The 19,879-nt window shown below is 48.1% G+C and overlaps 1 protein-coding gene and 2 pseudogenes across 1 annotated transcript; 1 reads left to right on the top strand and 2 right to left on the bottom strand.

The window, feature by feature from the left end:
* Nucleotides 1-468: 468 nt before the first annotated feature.
* Nucleotides 469-2,649, bottom strand: LOC123454802 (mucin-1-like). The gene is made up of 2 exons (XM_045134209.1): nt 2,326-2,649; nt 469-1,743 (listed from the first exon to the last, which is right to left on the bottom strand). Exons 1-2 carry the CDS (start codon nt 2,647-2,649, stop codon nt 469-471), a joined length of 1,599 nt encoding a protein of 532 aa, XP_044990144.1.
* A 10,108-nt stretch (nt 2,650-12,757) lies between these two features.
* Nucleotides 12,758-14,294, bottom strand: LOC123454860 (annotated as a pseudogene).
* Nucleotides 14,295-16,373: 2,079 nt separating this feature from the next.
* LOC123454839 lies at nt 16,374-17,308 on the top strand (annotated as a pseudogene).
* Nucleotides 17,309-19,879: the final 2,571 nt, after the last annotated feature.

Genomic DNA, 19,879 nt, shown 5'->3' with positions numbered 1-19,879 from the left:
GATGATGACCACCCAGGGAACCCCAAGCCGGACACAGAAGAAGCCCACCCATGCCCACTCCTCCACACCAAAAAACACAAGAACATACCTATGCCCATCAAATGACCGGGTGGACATAGTGAGCAGGGTCCACCAAGCACAAGTGTCCCAAGGCACACTCCTTTAATCTCGGCACTCGGGAGGCAGAGGCAGGAGGATCACTGTGACTTTGAGGCTACCCTGAGATTATACAGAAAATCGCAGGTCAGGCTGGGCTAGAGTGAGACCCTACCTCAAACAACCAGACAACAACAAGAAAAAAAAAGTGTCCCATTCATCAGGAAGGAAGCTCAAGTCAACATCAAGCCAGTGAAGGACTTGGGAGGCTGTGCAGGACTCAGCTGACTCGAGTCCCCAAAGATTGACTCATGTCCTGGTGTTCAAGCCAGTCTTCCCTGTAAATCAATATCCTCCAAAGAACGTGGGTTTCTAGAAGGTGTCCTGGGATGAGAAGTCCTTTATGAAGTCAGTGTCCAGGGGCATGTCCAAGACTTCCATGAGGTCCTCCCAGAGCTGCTCAGTGGCTGCTTGGTCATCTGCAGCCAGGGCTGCATGTGCATCTGTGTCTGGTTCTTCCTCTTGGCATATTGCAAGGACTGTATGTAGGAATGAACTTGTGTCAAGGGATGCATCTGCATCCAGGGTGGCATCAAGGGATGCATCTGCATCTGGGGTGGCATCTGGAGCTGGGGATGAGCTTGTGCTGAGCATAGCATCTGCATCCGGGGCGGCATCTGGAGCTGGGGATGAGCTTGTGCTGAGCATAACATCTGCATCCGGGGCGGCATCTGGAGCTGGGGATGAGCTTGTGCTGAGCATAACATCTGTATCCGGGGCGGCATCTGGAGCTGGGGATGAGCTTGTGCTGAGCATAACATCTGCATCCGGGGTGGCATCTGGAGCTGGGGATGAGCTTGTGCTGAGCATAACATCTGCACCCGGGGTGGCATCTGGAGCTGGGGATGAGCTTGTGCTGAGCATAACATCTGCACCCGGGGTGGCATCTGGAGCTGGGGATGAGCTTGTGCTGAGCATAACATCTGCACCCGGGGTGGCATCTGGAGCTGGGGATGAGCTTGTGCTGAGCATAACATCTCCATCCAGGGTGGCATCAAGGAATTCATCTGCATCCAGAGTGGCATCTAGAGCTGGGAATGAGCTTGTGTAGAAGGTAACATCTGCCTCCAGAGTGGCATCTAGAGCTGGGAATGAGCTTGTGTAGAAGGTAACATCTGCCTCCAGAGTGGCATCTGGAGCTGGGGATGAGCTTGTGCAGAGGGTAACATCTGCATCCGGGGTGGCATCTGGAGCTGGTGAAGGACTTGTGCCTGGGGCTCCAGCTGCTCCTGCAGGAGAGGGTCTTGCAGCTGGGACGGCACCTGCGGCAGTTGCTGGTGGGACTGGGCCATCCTGGTCACTAACGTTGTGTCCATCCAAGTCCCGATCCACGCTGCTGGAGCTGTGTGGCGGTGTTGGGAAGATATCCGGGGAGCTCTGTTGTGGGACAGAGCTGACGCCAGAAGGCCCCGGGCACCCTGCATCTGCACTGGCAGGGACGGAGGCTGGGGCATTGCTTCCAGGGCAGGAGGGCCCAGCACTGGCAACAGCAGCACAGGCTTCTTGGCGACTCTCCCAGAGGGGCTCCTCTGAATGCTGCTGTAGTTGCAGCTTAGACATTTTAGCTCTGTGGTTCTTGAACCAGATCTGCAGGGAACAAAGACACAAGGAAATGTCAAAGGCGCCCCGCGTGGTGGCACACGCCTTTAATCCCAGCACTAGGGAAGCAGAGGTTGGTGGAGTTCGAGGCCACACTGAAAACTACATAGTGAAATCCAGGTGAACCTGGGCTAGAGTGAGACGTTACCACAAAAAATATATATATAAATAAATAAAATAAAATAAAGCAGGGCTGGAAAGATAGCTTAGCGATTAAGGTATTTGCCTGCAAAGCCAAGGGACCTCGGTTCGATTTCCCAGGACTCCTGTAAGCTGGTTGCACAAGGCGGCGCATACGTCTGGAGTTCATTTGTAGTAGCTGGAGGCCCTGGCGCGCCCATTCTCTCTTGCTCCAATAAATAAATAAATAAATAAATAGGGCACTGGGTACTAAACCTAGGCAGGGAGCCGGGCTTTCCAGCTGAGCCATCTCCTCAGGCCCCTGTGCCCATATGAACCTGCCCACCAATGCTCTGGAAACGTCCCTGGCAGCAAGGCGCTCACCAGTCCCACGTCGATGGTGGGAAGAGTGACTATTGAGTTTGGGGGGAGAGGGGAAGGCGGTCAAACCTTGATCTGGGGCTGGCTCACGTCCACCTTTTCTGCCAAAGTCACGCATTCGTCATGGGACGGGTACTGGTTCTCTTCGAATGCTGCTTCCAGAAGCTCCTTTTGCCACTGGGTGTACACGGTGCGCTGCTTTCGCTGCCTTCTTTGCGCATTGTAGGGCTTTGGGAGATGTGCAGACCTTGGGGGTCTTGGCAGGGATGGGAGCTTCCTGGAGCCAGGGAGACTTGGAGGAGCTTGGAAGCTTGGAGACACCCCGAAACCTGAGTAAACCGAGGGACTATAGGGGGCAGCAAAAAACCCCGTCTTTGGAGAAACGGGGGCCATCGAGGGAGCGGGTTGCATTGTTAGACCCTGGGCTAAGTGGGGTCCTACTGCGCCTGGATGCATTTGATCGTTTAGGGGCATTGGGGGCATTTGGAAGCTTGGCAACATTCCAGGTCCAGGTGGCATTTGGGGACCTGGTAGAACTGGAGGTCCTGGGGGAGGGGACTTTACGATACCAGGATACATTGCAGGGGCTGGGGGTACTGTTGGAAATGGGTGACCTAGGGGGTATGGACTACTTCGGGGATGTGGGTTAAAATGGGGAGATTGTTGCGTTGTAAACCCTGGGAGAAGGAAAGAAATAGGTCAGAAAAGGGCCCATAATCTCCTCGGGGCTCCCCAGGCAGCAGGCTACTTCCCTGACCCATACAGGATCTTCTTTTTACCAGCCCCAGACCCTCCCTTCCCCTGACTGTCCGTGGTCCCACATTCAGAATGGGCTGTTTTAGGGGGTTCAGCCCGAAGACACAGACAGAGCTCCTGGGCTTCTGCCCTAGGAATGCCCCAACCCCAGCAAGCTCTTCCCCTAAGGAGGCTCAGGGGACCCTGACCCTGGCAGGGACCTAGGGTCCATGTGCTCTGCTCCTTCCCCACGCACAATCCCATTTCACCCCCACACTGCACTGCTCAATGGGAGCAAGGGAGGAGCCAACCTGGACAAGGCCCAGAACCCTCTGGAGACCCAGCTAGCAGCTCCAAACCTTCGGCCACAGGATGGATCTCCTCAACAACCCACAGGCTCCTCGGGGCCCCACTCACCAGGGAAGTTCGGAGGTTGCTCCATCTTGTCCAGCTCCCTCCTGGTGTCTGAGCTGCACCCAGACACCAGCACTGAAAGCTACCTCCCATCCATCTGAGAGCCTCCCTTAAATCCTCCCTACGTCCCGCCTTCTCCAGGAGTGGCCTATGGCTTAATCTCATCATAGAGCAGCTACTGGGAGCTGTTGGTTCTGGGAAACTGAGGCACGAGACCACACCCTCACTCAGAAAAAAATAACTTTATCATTATAAATTATGCTTACAGCTGGGCATGGTGGTGTACTCGGGAGGCAGAGGTGGGAGGATTGCTGTGAGTTCAAGGCCACCTTGAGACTACATAGTGAATTCCAGGTCAACCTGGGCTAGAGATAGTCCCTACTTTGAAAAACCAAAAATAAATAAATAAGGGCTGGAGGGATGGCTTAGCGGTTAAGGTGTTTGCCTACAACACCGAATGACCCAGGTTCGATTCCCCAGGACCCACGTAGCCAGATGCATAGGAGGACACATGCGTCTGGAGTTGGTTTGCAGTGGCTGGAGGCCCTTGGGCGCCCATTCTTTCCCTCTCCCTCCCACCCTCCCTCCCTCCCTCTTTCTCTCTCTCTCCGCCTCTTTCTCTGTCAAATAAAGAAATAAATAAATAAAATATCAATCAATCAATCAATAAGTAAATAAAATTATGCTTATCATTTTAGCTACTAGCAACCTAAGGCTCAAAGCCAGCCTGAACCACAATGTAAGTTCAGGTCCCACTTCATCTATATAGAAATATCCTGTCTCATAAAAACAAGAAAAAAGAATTTTGGGTACATGGCTCTCCACTATGACATGTGCTTAGTATGCATGAAACTCTAGCTCCTCTTGTAATGTGCGTGTGTCCACGCATGCCGCAAAAGCCGGGCGTGGTGGGGCACACCTTTAATCCCAGCACTTGGGAGGCAGAGGTAGGAGGATTGCCATCAGTTTGAGGCCACCCTGAGACTACATAGTGAATTCCAGGTCAGCCTGAGCTAGAGTGAGACCCTCCCTCCCTTGGGGAAAAAAAAATCATGATAAATGATTGAGTTTTTTCCCTTTTATTTATTTTTTATTTTTTATAATTAACACCTTCCATGATTGTAAACAATATCCCAGGATAATTCCCTCCCTCCCCCCACTTTCCCTTTTGAAACTCCACTCTCCATCCTATAGAGAAATGATTAAGTTGGGCGAGGAAGATGTACAAAAGACCAAGTTAGGCCCATAGGCTCACACCAAACACTTCCTGTGGGTGCAAAGGAATGGTTTCAGAGGAAAAGTGAGAGTGTTATTGAGTCCATGCAGGAAGGAGTTTTTTTTTTTTTTAACCATTTAAAAAATTTTTATTTATTTGAGAGAGCAAGAGAGGAAAAGAGGCAGACAGAAAAAGAGAGAGAGAGAGGGGTGGGGGAAATGGACGTGCCAGGCAAACCAACTCCAGACGTGCGCCCCCTTTGTGCATCTGGCTAAGTGGATCCTGGGGAATTGAGCCTCTAACTGGGGTCCTTAGGCTTCACAGGCAAGCGCTTAACCGCTAAGCCATCTCTTCAGCCCTCTCCAGCCCCTTTTTAACCATTTTTGACAATCTACATATGTATGCACAACGCACCCTGACCATCATTCCCTTTCTTCACTCTTGTCTCCCTTCTCCCATACCCCCACAGTGAACCCCTTCTTTCTGATTAGTCTCTCTTCTTTCCTGATGTAATCAATTTTTTTTTCCTGCTTATTAGATCTTGTGGAAGTGGTGTCAGCTACTGTGATCTCATGAACACTATGGTCATTTTGCATCTGGAAAACATAGGCCACAGTCCTCCTCCTCATCCATTGGCTCTTTCGTTCTTTCTGCCACTTCTCCACAATGGTCCCCGAGCCTTTGGGAGTATGAAAGATGTCTCACTTAGTGCTGAGCAGTCCACTGTCACTTCTCAACTCGGTTATTTTATTTTATTTGCCAGGGGAGGGGGGTGTTCTGAGGTAGGGTCTCACGCTACCTCAGACTGACTTGGAAGTCACTATGTAGTCTCAGGGCAGTCTCGAACTCTGGCGGTCCTCCTACCTCTGCCTCCTCTAGTGCTGGGATTAAAGGCATGTGCCACCGTACCCAGCTATTTTTGAGTCTCTTCAGTGGTCATTGCATCTGACAGCAGAGGCTTCTCTAACCAACAGTGAGAGAAGCCTTGATATATAGACAGAAATGTTTAGAGGAACCAGGCATGGTAGCACATGCCTTTAATGCCAACACTTGGGAGGCAGAGGTAGGAGGAACACCATGAGTTCAAGATTCCAGGCCACCCTGAGACTACATAGTGACTTCCAGGTCAGCCTGGGCTACATTGAAACCCTGCCTTGAAAAACCAAAATAAATAAATAAAAAGGAAATGTTTAGAGGAAAATTTGTTGCTCATAACATTCATTTAGCCAACAACACTAATAGCTTTCACCCTAGGGCTTATGACTGGCACAAAAATAGACATTTAAAATTATTTTTATTTATGTGTTTGCAAGGGGAAGGGGAGGGAGAGAGCAAGAAAGAGAAAGGGAGGGAGGGAGGGAGAATGGGTGCACCAGGGCCTCTTGACAGTCCGCATGCATAAACCAGTTTGTGCATCTTTCTCCACATGGGTACTGGGGGACTGAATCTGGATTGTCAGGTTTGCAAGAAAGAATCATTAAGCACTGCGATCTCCCCAGCCATCCACAGCACAGACCTTAAAAAAGAAATATTTTATGTTTTGTTTTTATGTATTTGAGTGAGAGAGAGAGAGAGAGGTGGGGGGAGGGAGGGAGGGAGCAGAGGGAGTGAGATTGAAAGAGAATGGACACACCAGGATCTCTAGCCGCTGTAAAGGAACTCCAAATGCATGTGCCAATTTGTGTATCTGGCTTACAGTGCGTAACTGGTACTAGAACCATGGTCCTTAGTCTTTATAAACAAGTGCCTTAACCACTGAGTCATCTCTCCAGCCCAATCCATAGGCATTTTTCTTTTTTTGGGGGGGATGCTTTTTGAGGTAGTTTCCCCCTCTAACCCAGACTGACCTGGAATTCACTAGTAGTCTCAGGGTGGCCTCCAACTCCCACCTCTGCCTCCTGAGTGATGGGATTAAAGGCGTGGACCACCACACCCAGCTTCCATAGGCGTTTGATTAAGTTTTCAGCAGCAGACCTCAATTCCCTCCACTAGAGAAGGACTCAAAATCAGTCAGCTGGGCATGGTGGTGCACTCGGGAGGCAGAGGTAGGAGGATCACCATGAGTTTGAGGCCACCCTGTGACTTCATAGTGAATTCCAGGTCAGCCTGCGCTAGAGTGAAACCCTACCTCAAAGAAACAAAAACAAACAAAGAAAAAAAAAGGGGGAGTCGCTGGAGGCATGGTTTAGCACTTAAGGCATTTGCTTGCAAAGCCAAAGGACCCAGGTTTGATTCCCCAGGACCCATGTTAGCCAGATGCACAGGGGGCACATGTGTCTGGAGTTCATTTGCAGTGGCTGGAGGCCCTGCTGCACCCATTCTCTATCTATCTGCCTCTTCCTCTCTGTCTGTCACTCTTAAATAAATAAATAAATATTTATTCATTTAAATAATATAAAATATTTATATATGTATGATATACTTTATACAACACATATAAATATATTTAAATAATATAAAAATATTCGTTTAAATAAAAATAATAAGACAGAAGGAGAGAATGAGCAGCTCAGGTCTTCCTGCTGCTACAGACCAATTCCAGATGCATGCATCTGGCTTTATGTAGGTATGGGGGGGTTTGAGCTTGAGCCTAGTCTTTCTTTTTTGAGCCTCGAGTTTTTTCAAGGAAGCACATTTAACCACTGAGACATCTCTCTAGCCCTCCTATTTTGTTTTTTTTCCAAAGAGAACATTTATTAAAATTTAACTGGTAACATTGAAATTGTACATTGTGATCCCATGATACTTCAATACATGCATTACGCCGTATAGTATTATCAGGTTAAAAATATCTCCTGAAACCCTTCTACACTGCTGGTGGGAATGCAATCTGGTCCAGCCATTGTGGAAAACAGTGTGGAGGTTCCTAAAACAGCTAAATATTGATCTACCATATGACCCAGCTATAGCACTCCTAGGCATATATCCAAAGGACTCATCTCATTTCCTTAGAAGTACGTGCTCAACCATGTTTATTGCTGCTCAATTCATAATAGCTGGGAAATGGAACCAGCCTAGATGTCCCTCAACTGATGAGTGGATAATGAAGATGTGGCACATTTATACAATGGAGTTCTACTCAGCGGTAAAGAAAAATGAAGTTATGAAATTTGCAGAAAAATGGATGGACCTGGAAAGGATTATACTAAGTGAGGTAACCCAGGCCCAAAAAGCCAAGCTGTTCTCCCTCATATGTGGATCCTAGCTACAGATGATTGGGCTTCTGCGTGAGAATGAAAATACTTAGTAGCAGAGGCCAGTAAGTTAAAAAGGAGACATAAAGGGAAGAGAAAGGAAGGGAGGAGGATACTTAAGAGGTTGATATTGTATATATGTAATTACAATGATTGTAATGGGGAGGTAATATGATGGAGAATGGAATTTCAAAGGGGAAAGTGTGGGGGTGGGGAGGGAGGGAATTATCATGGGATATTTTTTTATAATCATGGAAAATGTTAATAAAAATTTAAAAATTAAAAAAAATATATCTCCTGAAACTTGCCGGGCATATGGGGCATAGTGACTCATGTCTGGCAGGACTGTCTTTTTTTTTTTCTTGAGACAGAAAGAGGCAGAAAAGCTGAACCTGCGGGTTCATGCCTTTAATCTCAGCACTTGGGAGGCAGAAGTAGGAGGATCGCTGTGAGTTTGAGGCCACAAAGTGAAGTCCAGGTCAGCCCTGTCTAGTGTGAAACCCTACCTCAACACACACACACACACACACACACACACACACACAGAGAGAGAGAGAGAGAGAGAGAGAGAGAGAGAGAGAGAGAGAGAGAGAGAGAGAGAGAATGGACGCATCAGGGCCTTTCAACCGCTATGAACAAGCTGCGTGCACCCCTTGTGTGTTGCCTCTGGTTTACATGGGTCCTAGAGAATCCAACCTGGGTCCTTTAGCTTTGCAGGCAAGCTCCTTAACTGCTAAGCCATCTCTCCAGCCCAAGTTGGCTTTTACGTAAAAGAGGTTTGGTGATGTTAGCTTAATGGTAGAACACTTTGTAACATATACAAGGCCATGGGTTCAATCCCCAGTACTGGGGAGAAAAGGTTAACATTGATGACTCACATAAAAATGTGCTTAGAGCTGCCGAGGCCCTTGGGTTTCCCACCTGGAATAGATGGTAAGACCCTATTGCTGAAGACTCCACATACTTGGGCTGCAAGGTCACTGAGAAATCCTGCTGGAACTGGGCTGAAAACCTCCTCCATGTAGACCAGCTGGCAGAAAGCTGGAAAAAGCCATGCCGCATGCAATTCAATGGTAGAGAGAGAGAAATCACTAGTGAAGATACTCAACAGTGGACCATGCAAGCCTTATATTTGGCCAGCCAGGCCAAATGAGCCAATGGGTGCAATAGTGGCACATCTGTTATGGGGGAAACCAACTGCCCTCTAATTGGACTGGAGGCCTACTCCATGGGAGGGAATACATTCCTGATACTGAAAACTTAAAACAGGGGTAGTCATGAACCCTAGGGGTGTAATGTCTGCTGTTGTTTTGCTAAATGTATATACTATGCTTATCAAACTGCCCAGTAAGTACTTCTCTTAATGTTCATACCCTTATATTAACGCTACTCTCACTTTTGGTAGAGAACCTTCTCTTTTCAGATGGCAATGACCCTGGGATGACTCAGAAGGTATCGTGGTACAGAAAAGAAGTGATAGGAGTGCTCAGCACTGCAATATCTTTATCACACCTTCCAAGGCTCAGGATCTATTGTGGAAGAGGTGGTGGAAGGAATGTTAAGGGCCAAAGGAAGGGTTGGACTCCTTACAATGTGCTCCTCCAGACACAAAATGGCCTGGATATCCATGACCTCACAGTGCCCGACACTACCTACACAAGACCATCATAAGAGGAGGAAAAGATCATGATATCAAAATAAAAGACTTAAACTGGGCGTGGTGGCACATGCCTTTAATCCCAGCACTTGGGAGGCAGAGGTAGGTGGATCTCTGTGAGTTCGAGGCCACCCTGAGACTACATAGTGAATTCCAGGTCAGCCTAGGCTACAGTGAGACCCTACCTTGAAAAACTAAAAAATAAAATAAAAGACTTCGAGGGGGAAGGGATATGATGGAGAGTGTGGTTTCAAAGGGGAAGTGGGAGGAGGGAGGGAGTTGCCATGGGGTATTGCTTACAACGAAGTGGCACATGTGCCTGGTGTTCATTTGCAGTGGAAATACACTGGTGTGCCCAAACACATTCATGCACGTGCAAATAAAAATGAGGCACTGGGGGAGGTGTCTCTCTCAGCGGTTAAAGATACTTGTGTGCAAAATCGAACAGCCCCATTTCAATTCCCCAGCCACCTACTTAAAGCTGGATGGGCATTATTATGCAGTAGCAAGAGACACTGGCACCATTCCCATGCAGACACATAACAAATCAATTTTTAAATTTATTATATATATTTATTTATTTATTTTTGTTTTGTTTTTTGAGGTAGGGTCTTACTCTAGCCCAGGCTGACCTGGAATTCACTATGTAGTCTCAGGCTGGCCTCGAACTCACAGTGATCCTTCTACCTCTGCCTCCTGAGTGCTGGGATTAAAGGCGTGCACCACCATGGCCGACTCTTATTTTTTTTTTGTGTGTGTAGGGGAGAGTTTCCTAGGTAAGGTCTCACTCTAGCCTAGACTGACCTGGAACTCACTCTGTAGTCCCAGGCTGGCCTCCAACTGATGGCAATCCTACTTCTGCCTCCCAAGTACTGGGATTAAAGGTGTGTGCCACACACCTAGCTTTCCTTCTCTTAATGAAGCCTCTACAAAAAGTTAGATCTTTATCTATTTTTTCTTTTGTTGTAGAGACTGAACCCCAAACCCCCGTGCATGCTAGGCAAGCATTCTGCAGTTGAACATCCCTTTCATTCTCAGTCTTTCTTTTTTTGAACATAAATTGGCCTTGAGCTCACTATGTAGCATGTAGCACAGACTTCAAATACATCAATCCTCCTGCCTTAGCCTCCTAAGTCTTAAGACTATAAGCATAAGGTACCACACTCAACTTTTTAAATTTTATTTATTTATTTTCTTATTTATTTATTTTTTAATTTTTATTAACATTTTCCATGATTATAAAATATATCCCATGGTAATTCCCTCCCTCCCCACCCCCACACTTTCCCATTTGAAATTCCATTCTCCATCATATTACCTCCCCATTACAATCATTGTAATTACATATATACAATATCAACCTATGAAGTATCCTCCTCCCTTCCTTTCTCTTCCCTTTATGTCTCCTTTTTAACTTACTGGCCTCTGCTACTAAGTATTTCCCTTCTCACGCAGAAGCCCAGTCATCTGTAGCTAGGATCCACATATGAGAGAGAACATGTGGTGCTTGGCTTTCTGGGCCTGGGTTACCTCACTTAGTATAATCCTTTCCAGGTCCATCCATTTTTCTGCAAATTTCATGACTTCATTTTTCTTTACCGCTGAGTAGAACTCCATTGTCAACTTTTTAAAAATGAAGTTAATTTATTTTTATTTTCAAAATTTTTATTAACAACTTCCATTATTATAAAGAATATCCCATGGTAATACCCTCCCTCCCACCAACTTTCCCCTTTGAAACTCCATTCTCCATCATATCCTCTCCCCATCTCAGTCTCTTTTATTTTGATGTCATGATCTTTTCCTCCTATTATGATGGTCTTGTGTAGGTAGTGTCAGGTACTGTGAGGTCATGGATATCCAGGCCATTTTGTGTCTGGGGGGACCATGTTGTAAGGAGTCTTACTCTTCCTTTGGCTCTTAGATGCTTTCCACCTCTTCCACATTAGATCCTGAGCCTTGGAAGGTGTGATAGAGATATTACAGGACTGAGCACTGCAGTCACTTCTTTTCTGCACCATGATGCCTTCTGAGTCATCCCAAGGTCAGTGCCATCTGAAAAGAGAAGATTCTCTACCAAAAGTGAGAGTAGCATGAATATATGGGTATGAACATTAAGAGAAGTGCTTACTGGGCAGTTTGGTGAGCACAGTATATACATTTAGCCAGACAGCAGCAGACATTACACCCCTAGGGCCCTGTTTTAAGTTTTCAGTATCAGGGATGTATTCCCTCCCATGGAGCAGGCCTCCAGTCCAATTGGAGGGCAGTTGGTTTCCACCATGACAGACTTGCCACTATTGCACCCATTGCCTCATTTGGCCTGGCTGTCCAAATATAAGGCTTGCAGTGTTCACTGTTGAGTATCTTCACTGGTGGTTTTTCTCTCTCCCATTGAACTGCATACAGAATAGCTTCTTCCAGCTTTCTGTCACCTGGTCTACATGGAGGAGGTTTTCAGCTCAGTTCCAGCAGGATTTCTCAGTGACCTTGCAGCCCTAGTATGTGGAATCTTCAGCAATATCAGCTTTTTGGTTTTGTTTTTGTTTTTTGAGGTAGGGTCTCACTGTAGCCCAGGATGACCTGGAATTCACTATGTAGTTTTAGGCTAGCCTTCTGCTCATGGTGATCCTCTTACCTCAGCTTCCTGAGTACTGGGATTAAAGGCGTGCATAGCCATGACTTCCTTGTCCCCTTATTTTTATTTATTTTTTATTGTTTTAGTTTTTTGAGGTAGGGACTCACTCTAGCTCAGGCTGACCTAGAATTCACTATGTAGTCTCAGAGTGGTCTCAAACTCATGACAATCCTCCTACCTCTGCCTCCCAAACAGTGGGATTTAAGGCATGCACCACCATGCCTAGCCCCAATTTATTTTTAAGAAATATTTTATTATTTCGGGCTGGAGGGATGGTTTAGCAGTTAAGGCGTTTGCCTACAAAGCCAAAGGACCCAGGTTCGATTCTCAGGACCCACATTAGCCAGATGCACAAGGGGTGTATGTGTCTGGAGTTTGTTTGCAGTGGCTGGAGGCCTTGGTGCACCCATTCTTTCTTTCTCTTTCTCTTTCTCTTTCTCTCTCTCTCCCTGTCTTTCTCTGTGAAGCCTAAGGACCCATGTTCGATATCTCTTTAGATCCCATGTAAGCCACACACACAAAGGTGAGGCAAGCGCAAGGTCATACATGCCCACTAGGTGGTGCAGGTGTCTCGAGTTCTATTGCAGTGGCTGAGGCCCTGGCGTGTCAATTTTCTCCCTGTCTGTCTCCGACCCTCTTGGTCTGGATTACATCTGCCCACACTGTGAGATCACCACAGGCAGCTTGGGCTTACCGTTGGGGCCTATGGGGACATTCTCAATCTTTCTCATCACTAGAAGTCCATCAGTGATTTTTTCCAAACACTGCATGCTTCCCATCCAGCCAATCACACTTGGGGCAGGTAATAAAGAACTGACAGCCATTTGTACCGGGCCCACTGTTGCCATGGAAAGCAGGCCTGGAGCTGAGTGTCTATAAATTTAAATTTTTCTTTCTTTTTGTTTGTTTTTTGTTTTCTTGTTTTTCAAGGTAGGGTCTCACTCTGGTCTAGGCTGACCTGGAATTCACTATGTAGTCTCAGGGTAGCCTCAAACTCATGGTGATCCTCCTACCTCTGCCTCCTGAGTGCTGGGATTAAAGGTGTGCACCACCACGCATGGCTTAAATTTAAAATTTTCATCTGCAAATGGTCCCCGGTAAGTACCGGCAATTCCAGTATCATCTCCATTAACAAAATCTCCACCCTGAATCATGAAATATTTTTTTAATTAATTAATTAATTTATTTGAGAGCAACAGACAGAGGGAGAGAGAGGGAGAGAGAGAAAGAGAGAGAAGGTGTGCCAGGGCTTCCAGCCACTGCAAACGAACTCCAGACACGTGCGCCACCTTGTGCATCTGGCTAACATGGGACCTGGGGAACCGAGCCTCGAACTGAGGTCCTTAGGCTTCACAGGCAAGCGCTTAACTGCTAAGCCATCTCTCCAGCCCATGAAATCTTTTTTTTTTTAATATTTATTTTTGTTCTTTCTTTCTTTATTTATTTGAGAGTGACAGACACAGGGAGAAAGACAGATAGAGGGAGAGAGAGAGGATGGGTGCACCAGGGCTTCCAGCCACTGCAAATGAACTCCAGTCGTGCGCCCCCTTGTGCATCTGGCTAACGTGGGACCTGGGGAACCGAGCCTCGAACCAGGGTCCTTAGGCTTCATAGGCAAGCGCTTAACTGCTAAGCCATCTCTCCAGCCCATGAAATCTTTTTTTTTTTAATATTTATTTTTATTTTTATTGGAGAGCGAGCGAGTGAGAGAGGGTGAGAGAGAGTGAGAGAGAGAGCAAGAGAGAGAAAATGGGTGCACCAGGGCCTCCAGCCACTGCAAACAAACTCCAGACATGTGCGCCTCCTTGCGCATCTGGCTAACGTGGGTCCTGGGGAATTGAGCCTCGAACCAGGGTCCTTAGGCTTCACAGCAAGCGCTTAACCGCTAAGCCATCTCTCCAGCCCTCATGAAATCTTTTATCACTCTGTAGAAGGTGCTCCCTTTGTACCCTTTTGGAACACCATCCTTTCTGAATTCTCCAGTGCAGAACTGCCTAAAGGCCTCAGCCATCTTGGGCATGACATCTGCAAACAGCTTGATCTTCATGTGGCCAACTTCCTGCAAGTGACGGGAGACAAGGCTGCCTGTCAGCCCACCACTGTGCAGCGTCCATGGAGCTGGCCACCAATGCTGACATCAAAGAACACCACCGGGTTGACAGGGATTAAATTTGCCACTGCCATGGCTCTGTCCAGGAACTAGTAACTTTTTAAAAAAATATTTTATATTTATTTATTTGACAGATAAAGAGGAAGAGGGAGAGAATGGTGTGCCATGACCTCCAGCCATAGCAAATGAACTCCAGACACGTGCGCCCCCTTGTGCAACTGGCTAACATGGGTCTTGGGGAATTGAACCTGGGTCCTTTGGCTTTGCAGGCAAATGCCTTGACCACTAAGCCATCCCTCCAGCCCAAGAACTAGTAACATTTTTGACACCAACAATAATGCATTTGTTCCTTCCTCAGCACTGAATGTATCCATGTCTATTGAAACAGTAGGAACATCACTTCTAAGTTAGTCTATGCTGAGGCAAGTGGAGGCTCATGATTATTGTTTCACTGGCTTCTGTACTTTAGAAGATAATCAGTTAAGGGTGGAGAGATGGCTTAGCAGTTAAGGCACTTGCCTGTGAAGACTAAGGGCCCATGTTCCCCTCCCCAGATCCCATGTGAGCCAGATGCACAACAGCGATGCACGGGCAAGGTCACACACGCGCACTAGGTGGTGCACACGTCGGGAGTCCGATTACAGTGGCTGGAGGCCCTGGTGTACCATCACACTCTCTCTCTCATCAAAAGGCCAGTCTGTTGGGCTTGCCTCAAAAAAGTTTTATAAAAGAAAATAATCTGTTCAAATTTTGGCTCCTTTGTAAAAATATCATTTGCCAGGCTGAGTTTGAACTTACTCTGTAATCCAGGGTGATCCCGAACTCCTGCTCTTCTGCCTCCTCCTCCCAAGCACAGGGACTTCAAGGCGCACACCGTCACGTTCAGGTAGCACTTTTCACCTTGCGAAATACTGCCCATCTGGCTCCCTTATGCCTGCCTCCTTCCTCTGGAATTCAATTGACAAGGGAGGAAAAGCTGTTTCCTCTCCTGCTGTCCTCAGTGCCTTCATCACCCCCAGCACAGAAATGTTTGGAGCTGGACCCAGGTTCGATTCCCCAGGACCCATGTAAGCCAGATGCACAAGATGGCGCATGGGTCTGGAGTGTGTTTGCAGTGGCTGGAGGCCCTGACTTGTCTATTCTCCCTATCCACCTCTTTCTCTCTCAGATAAATAAATAAACCAATAAATAAAATATTTTTTAAAAAATACAGTGTTTAGGATCTATGCTTGTTGAATGAACAAATGAACACTAGGGAATTCAACGTTTCATTTGTCCTGATTTCCCTGTGTTTTTTCTCACTGTAGCTCAGGCTGACCTGGAACTCATTCTGTAGCCCAGGCTGCTACTCATGGTGATCCTTCTGCCTCAGCTTCCTGAGTGTTGGGATTAAAGATGTGTGCACCACACCTGGCTTCTGCTTTCCCAATGTTAACATTACTTTAAACAATTGCTGTAACAGGATTTAAAAATTTTTTTTTGGTTTATTTATTTATTTCAGAACAACAGAGAGAGAGAGAGAGAGAAAGAGGCAGATAGATAGAGAGAGAATGGGCATGCCAGGGCCTCCAGCCACTACAAACGAACTCCAGACAAATGCGCCCCCTTGTGCATCTGGCTAACGTGGGTCCTGGGGAATCGAGCCTTGAACGGGGTCCTTAGGCTTCACAGGCAAGCGCTTAACCGCAGAGCCATCTCCCCAGCCTTCCCCCCTCTTTTTTTTTTGAGGCAAGGTCTTGCTCTAGGCCAAGGCTGGCTTGAACTCATGGTGATCCTCTTACCTCTGCCTCTCCAACGATGGGGTTACAGAGTGTTTCCTCCAACAGGCCCTCCAAGGGTGGGCATTTTTAAATTTATTTAAGAGAGAGAGAGAGAGAGAGAGAGAGAGAGAGAGAGAGGGGCAGAGAGAGAACAGGTGCATCAGGGCCTCTAGCCACTGCAAACTCCAGACACATGTGCCACCATGTACATCTGGTTTACGTGGGAATTGGGGAATCAAACCTGGGTCCTTGGACTTTGTAAGGCAAGCGCCTTAACCGCTGAGCCATCTCTCCAGCCCACACGTGATATTGGAGTGTCTGGTGGCTGGGCTGTCACTGCTCCAGGGTAACAAGCCTGTAGGCATTCTCCCGACTGTGTTCTCATCGGGTGTCTGGGCTCCAGATGGAGAACCGCTCCTTCAGCTACGAGCTTGAGTATGGAGATTACGCTGACCTCCCAGACGTCCCCGTGGACTGCGCAGATGGTGCCTGCCTCTCTTTGGACACCCTCCGCGTGGCCCCCCTCCTGCTGTACGCTGCCATCTTCCTGGTGGGCGTGCCAGGCAATGCCATGGTGGTTTGGGTGACCTGGAAGGAAGCCGTCCAGAGACTTGGGGCCACTTGGTTCCTGCACCTCGCTGTGGCCGACTTGCTGTGCTGTTTGTCTCTCCCGCTCCTAACCGTGCCCATCGCCCAGAGGGAACACTGGCCCTATGGGGCACTGGGCTGCTGGCTGCTGCCCTCTGTCATCCTGCTATCCATGTACACCGGCGTACTCCTCCTGGCTGCTCTCAGCGCCGACCTCTGCCTGCTGGCCTTCAGGCCCCCCTGGTGGGCTGCCACCCGGAGGATACTCGGGGTACGGGTGGCACAGGGCACCGCCTGGATGCTGGCCTTGCTGCTCACGGTGCCCTCTGCCATCCACCGTCGCCTACATCAAGAACATTTCCCCTCCCGCCTCGAGTGTGTCATGGACTACCAGGGCTCCGTCACCGCAGAGGCCATGGTGACCACTGCCCGATTTCTCTTCCGTTTCCTGGGGCCACTGGTACTGGTGATTGGCTGCCACAGTGTCCTCCTGTGTCGAGTGTCCCGGCGCCACTGGCCACTGGGCACGGCTGTCATGGTGGGTTTTTTTGTCTGCTGGGCGCAGTACCACATCCTGGGGGTGGTACTCAGTGGCTACCCCTCACTCTGTGCTCCTGGCCCGGGCTTTGCGGGCTGAACCTTTGGTCGTGGGCCTGGCCCTGGCACACAGTTGCCTCAATCCCATGCTCTTCTTGTATTTTGGGAGGGGCCGACTCCGCCAGTCACTGCCAGCCGCCTGATAGATGGACCTATTTAATTTTTTCAGATCCTTTTGCCTCCACCTCCCCAGTGCTGGGATTACAGGTGTGCCCCAGCACGCCTTGAACCCCAGCACTCGGGAAGAGGCAGAAGTAGGAGGATCGCAATGAGTTCAAGGCCACTCCAAGACTATATAGTGAATTCCAAGTCAGCCTGGTCTACAGGGAGACATTAATTCGAAATACAAACTAAATTCATTGCTTCCCAGTCCTGTTGGTGGGCTGTGACTCTTTCCTTGATTTCATATTTATTAATTTTTGTTTTCGTTCCATTTAAAAAATGTAGTTCTGGGCTGAAGAAACAGCTCAGTGGTTAAAGATGCTTGCTTGAAAAGCCTGATGGCTCAGGTTCAATTCCTCAGTACCCATGTAAAGCCAGATACACAAAGTGACGCATGCATCTGGAGCTCATTTCCAGTGGCAAGAGGCCCTGCCCTGCCTATTCACTATGTGTCTGTGATTACAAATAAATAGTTTAATGACATTCTTTAGAAACTGTAAGTAGGATGCTTAGTTCATGCCTTTTTCTTTGCTTCTGTGTGGGGGTGTAGTGTGGGGTGACACCCCATACTGGTGGCACTTGCCTGTGGTGGCCAAGTGGGATGTCGGGTGTTCCACTCCAATGCTCTTTCATATGGAGTTGTTTTGAGCTAGAATCTCTCTACAATCCTAAGCTTGCAGAGCTCCTGTGCTTCTTAGGTTCCTGCTCCTTTGCAGGGCTGGAGTTACAGGTGCGTGTGGCCATACTGAGCTGTTTACTTGACATCTACGGATTTGAACTTGGGTAGTCTAAGGGGCCTCCTCTGGCTCCCATGCTTGCTCAGGAAGTTCACATAAGTGTTGAACCATCTCTCCAGCCCCTTCTTTTCCTTTTGATAATCATGTTTGTTGTTTGACACATCCAACTCCCCTAACTGATGTCCAATATATAACTCAACCTAGACTGAGCAGCCCTATTGTGGAAATCCAAAATGCGAAATGCTGGGCTGGGAAGTTGGCGCAGTGGACAAAGTGCTTGCCATGAAGACAGGAGTTTGGATCCCCAGCAGCCATGTAAATGCAGGCTCGTGTGGAAGGGATCCAAGCCCTCAGGGAGGGTGGAGACAGGGATCCCTGTGACAAACTGGCAACCTAGACTAGATGAATAGGTGAGCTCTGGGTTCAGGTGAGAGACCGTGCCTCAGTCAATATATGGTGGAGGGGCTGGGGAGATAATGCGTGTTTAAAAATGCTTGCTGAAGCCAGGCGTGGTGGCACATGCTTTTAGTCCCAGCACTTGGGAGGCAGAGGTAGGATGATCACCATGAGTTTAAGACCACCCTGAAACTATATAGTAAATTCCAGGTCAGCCTGAGCTAGAATGAGACCCTACCTTGAAAAAACAAAAAAACAAAACAAAACAACAACAAAACTTACTGAGGGCTGGAGAGATGGCTTAGGAGTTAAGGTGCTTGCCTGCGAAACCTAAGAACCCAGATTCAGCTCCCCAGTACCCATATAAATCAGATGCACAAGGTAATACATGCATATGGAGTTTGTTTGCAGTGGCTGGAGGCCCTGGTGCACCCATTCTCTCCCTCTACCTGCCTCCTTCATCTCTCTCTCCTCTCTCAAATAAATAAAACATATTTAAAAAATGTGTGCTGAGGCTGGGTGTGGTGACACACGCCTTTAATCCCACTATCTGGGAGGCAGAGGATCATCATGAGTTTGAGGCCACCCTGAGACTACATAGTGAATTCCAGGTGAGCATGGGGAAGAGCAAGACTCTACCTCAAAAGAAGAAGGGGTGAAATGCTAATAAATATTTAAAAATAAAATAAGAAAAACCAAAAAAAAAAAAAAAAAAAAAAGAAGAAGAAGAAGGGGTGGAGGGAAGGAGAGGAGGAAGAAAGACAGACAGACGCCTTTAATCCCAGCACTCAGGAGGCAGAGGTAGAAGGATAGCCGAGTTCGAGGCCAGCCTGGGACTACAGAGTAAGTTCCAGGTCAGCCTGGGCTAGAGTGGGACCTACCTCAAACAAACAAAAAAGACCATTCAACTTTAAATGTCCCTAACTGATCGCTTCCCTCAAATCTAATTCATCTTGGTGACCATACTTCTAGGAGTTCAGGTCAAACATTTCCAGTCATCTCTCACCGCCTCCTCGACCATTCCTCAGTATTCCATCATGGTCTCCAGCCACTACCAAGGAACTCCAGACGCATGCGCCACCTTGAGCAGCTGGCCTACATGGGTACTGGGGAATCGAACCTGGGTCCTCAGGCTTAACCACTAAGCCATCTCTCCAGCCACGATCACTGTTTTACTAGTGTTTGAGCTCCTTCCCGTTTCCCTGGAGGCCCGTTTGCAAGCGACTTTGATGGCAAGTGGGAGAGGGAAAGGCCTGGAGGAGGCGTTTGAAGTCTCTATCACAATGCCTCTACTGACCTCCAGATGGCGCTGGTGCTCTCGAGCCAGGAGCGCTCGGTGCGCAGGCGCATGGTGGTCTTGGTTCGTCCGCCGCTTCCTATTGGCTCCCGTGTGTGCAGAGGCGGGGTCTCGGTGTGCGC

Source organism: Jaculus jaculus, chromosome 14 (genome assembly GCF_020740685.1).
Source record: "Jaculus jaculus isolate mJacJac1 chromosome 14, mJacJac1.mat.Y.cur, whole genome shotgun sequence".
Lineage (NCBI taxonomy): Eukaryota > Metazoa > Chordata > Mammalia > Rodentia > Dipodidae > Jaculus > Jaculus jaculus.
The sequence above is the reverse complement of the archived record's forward strand: the minus strand, read 5'-3'. Positions and strand labels throughout refer to the sequence as shown.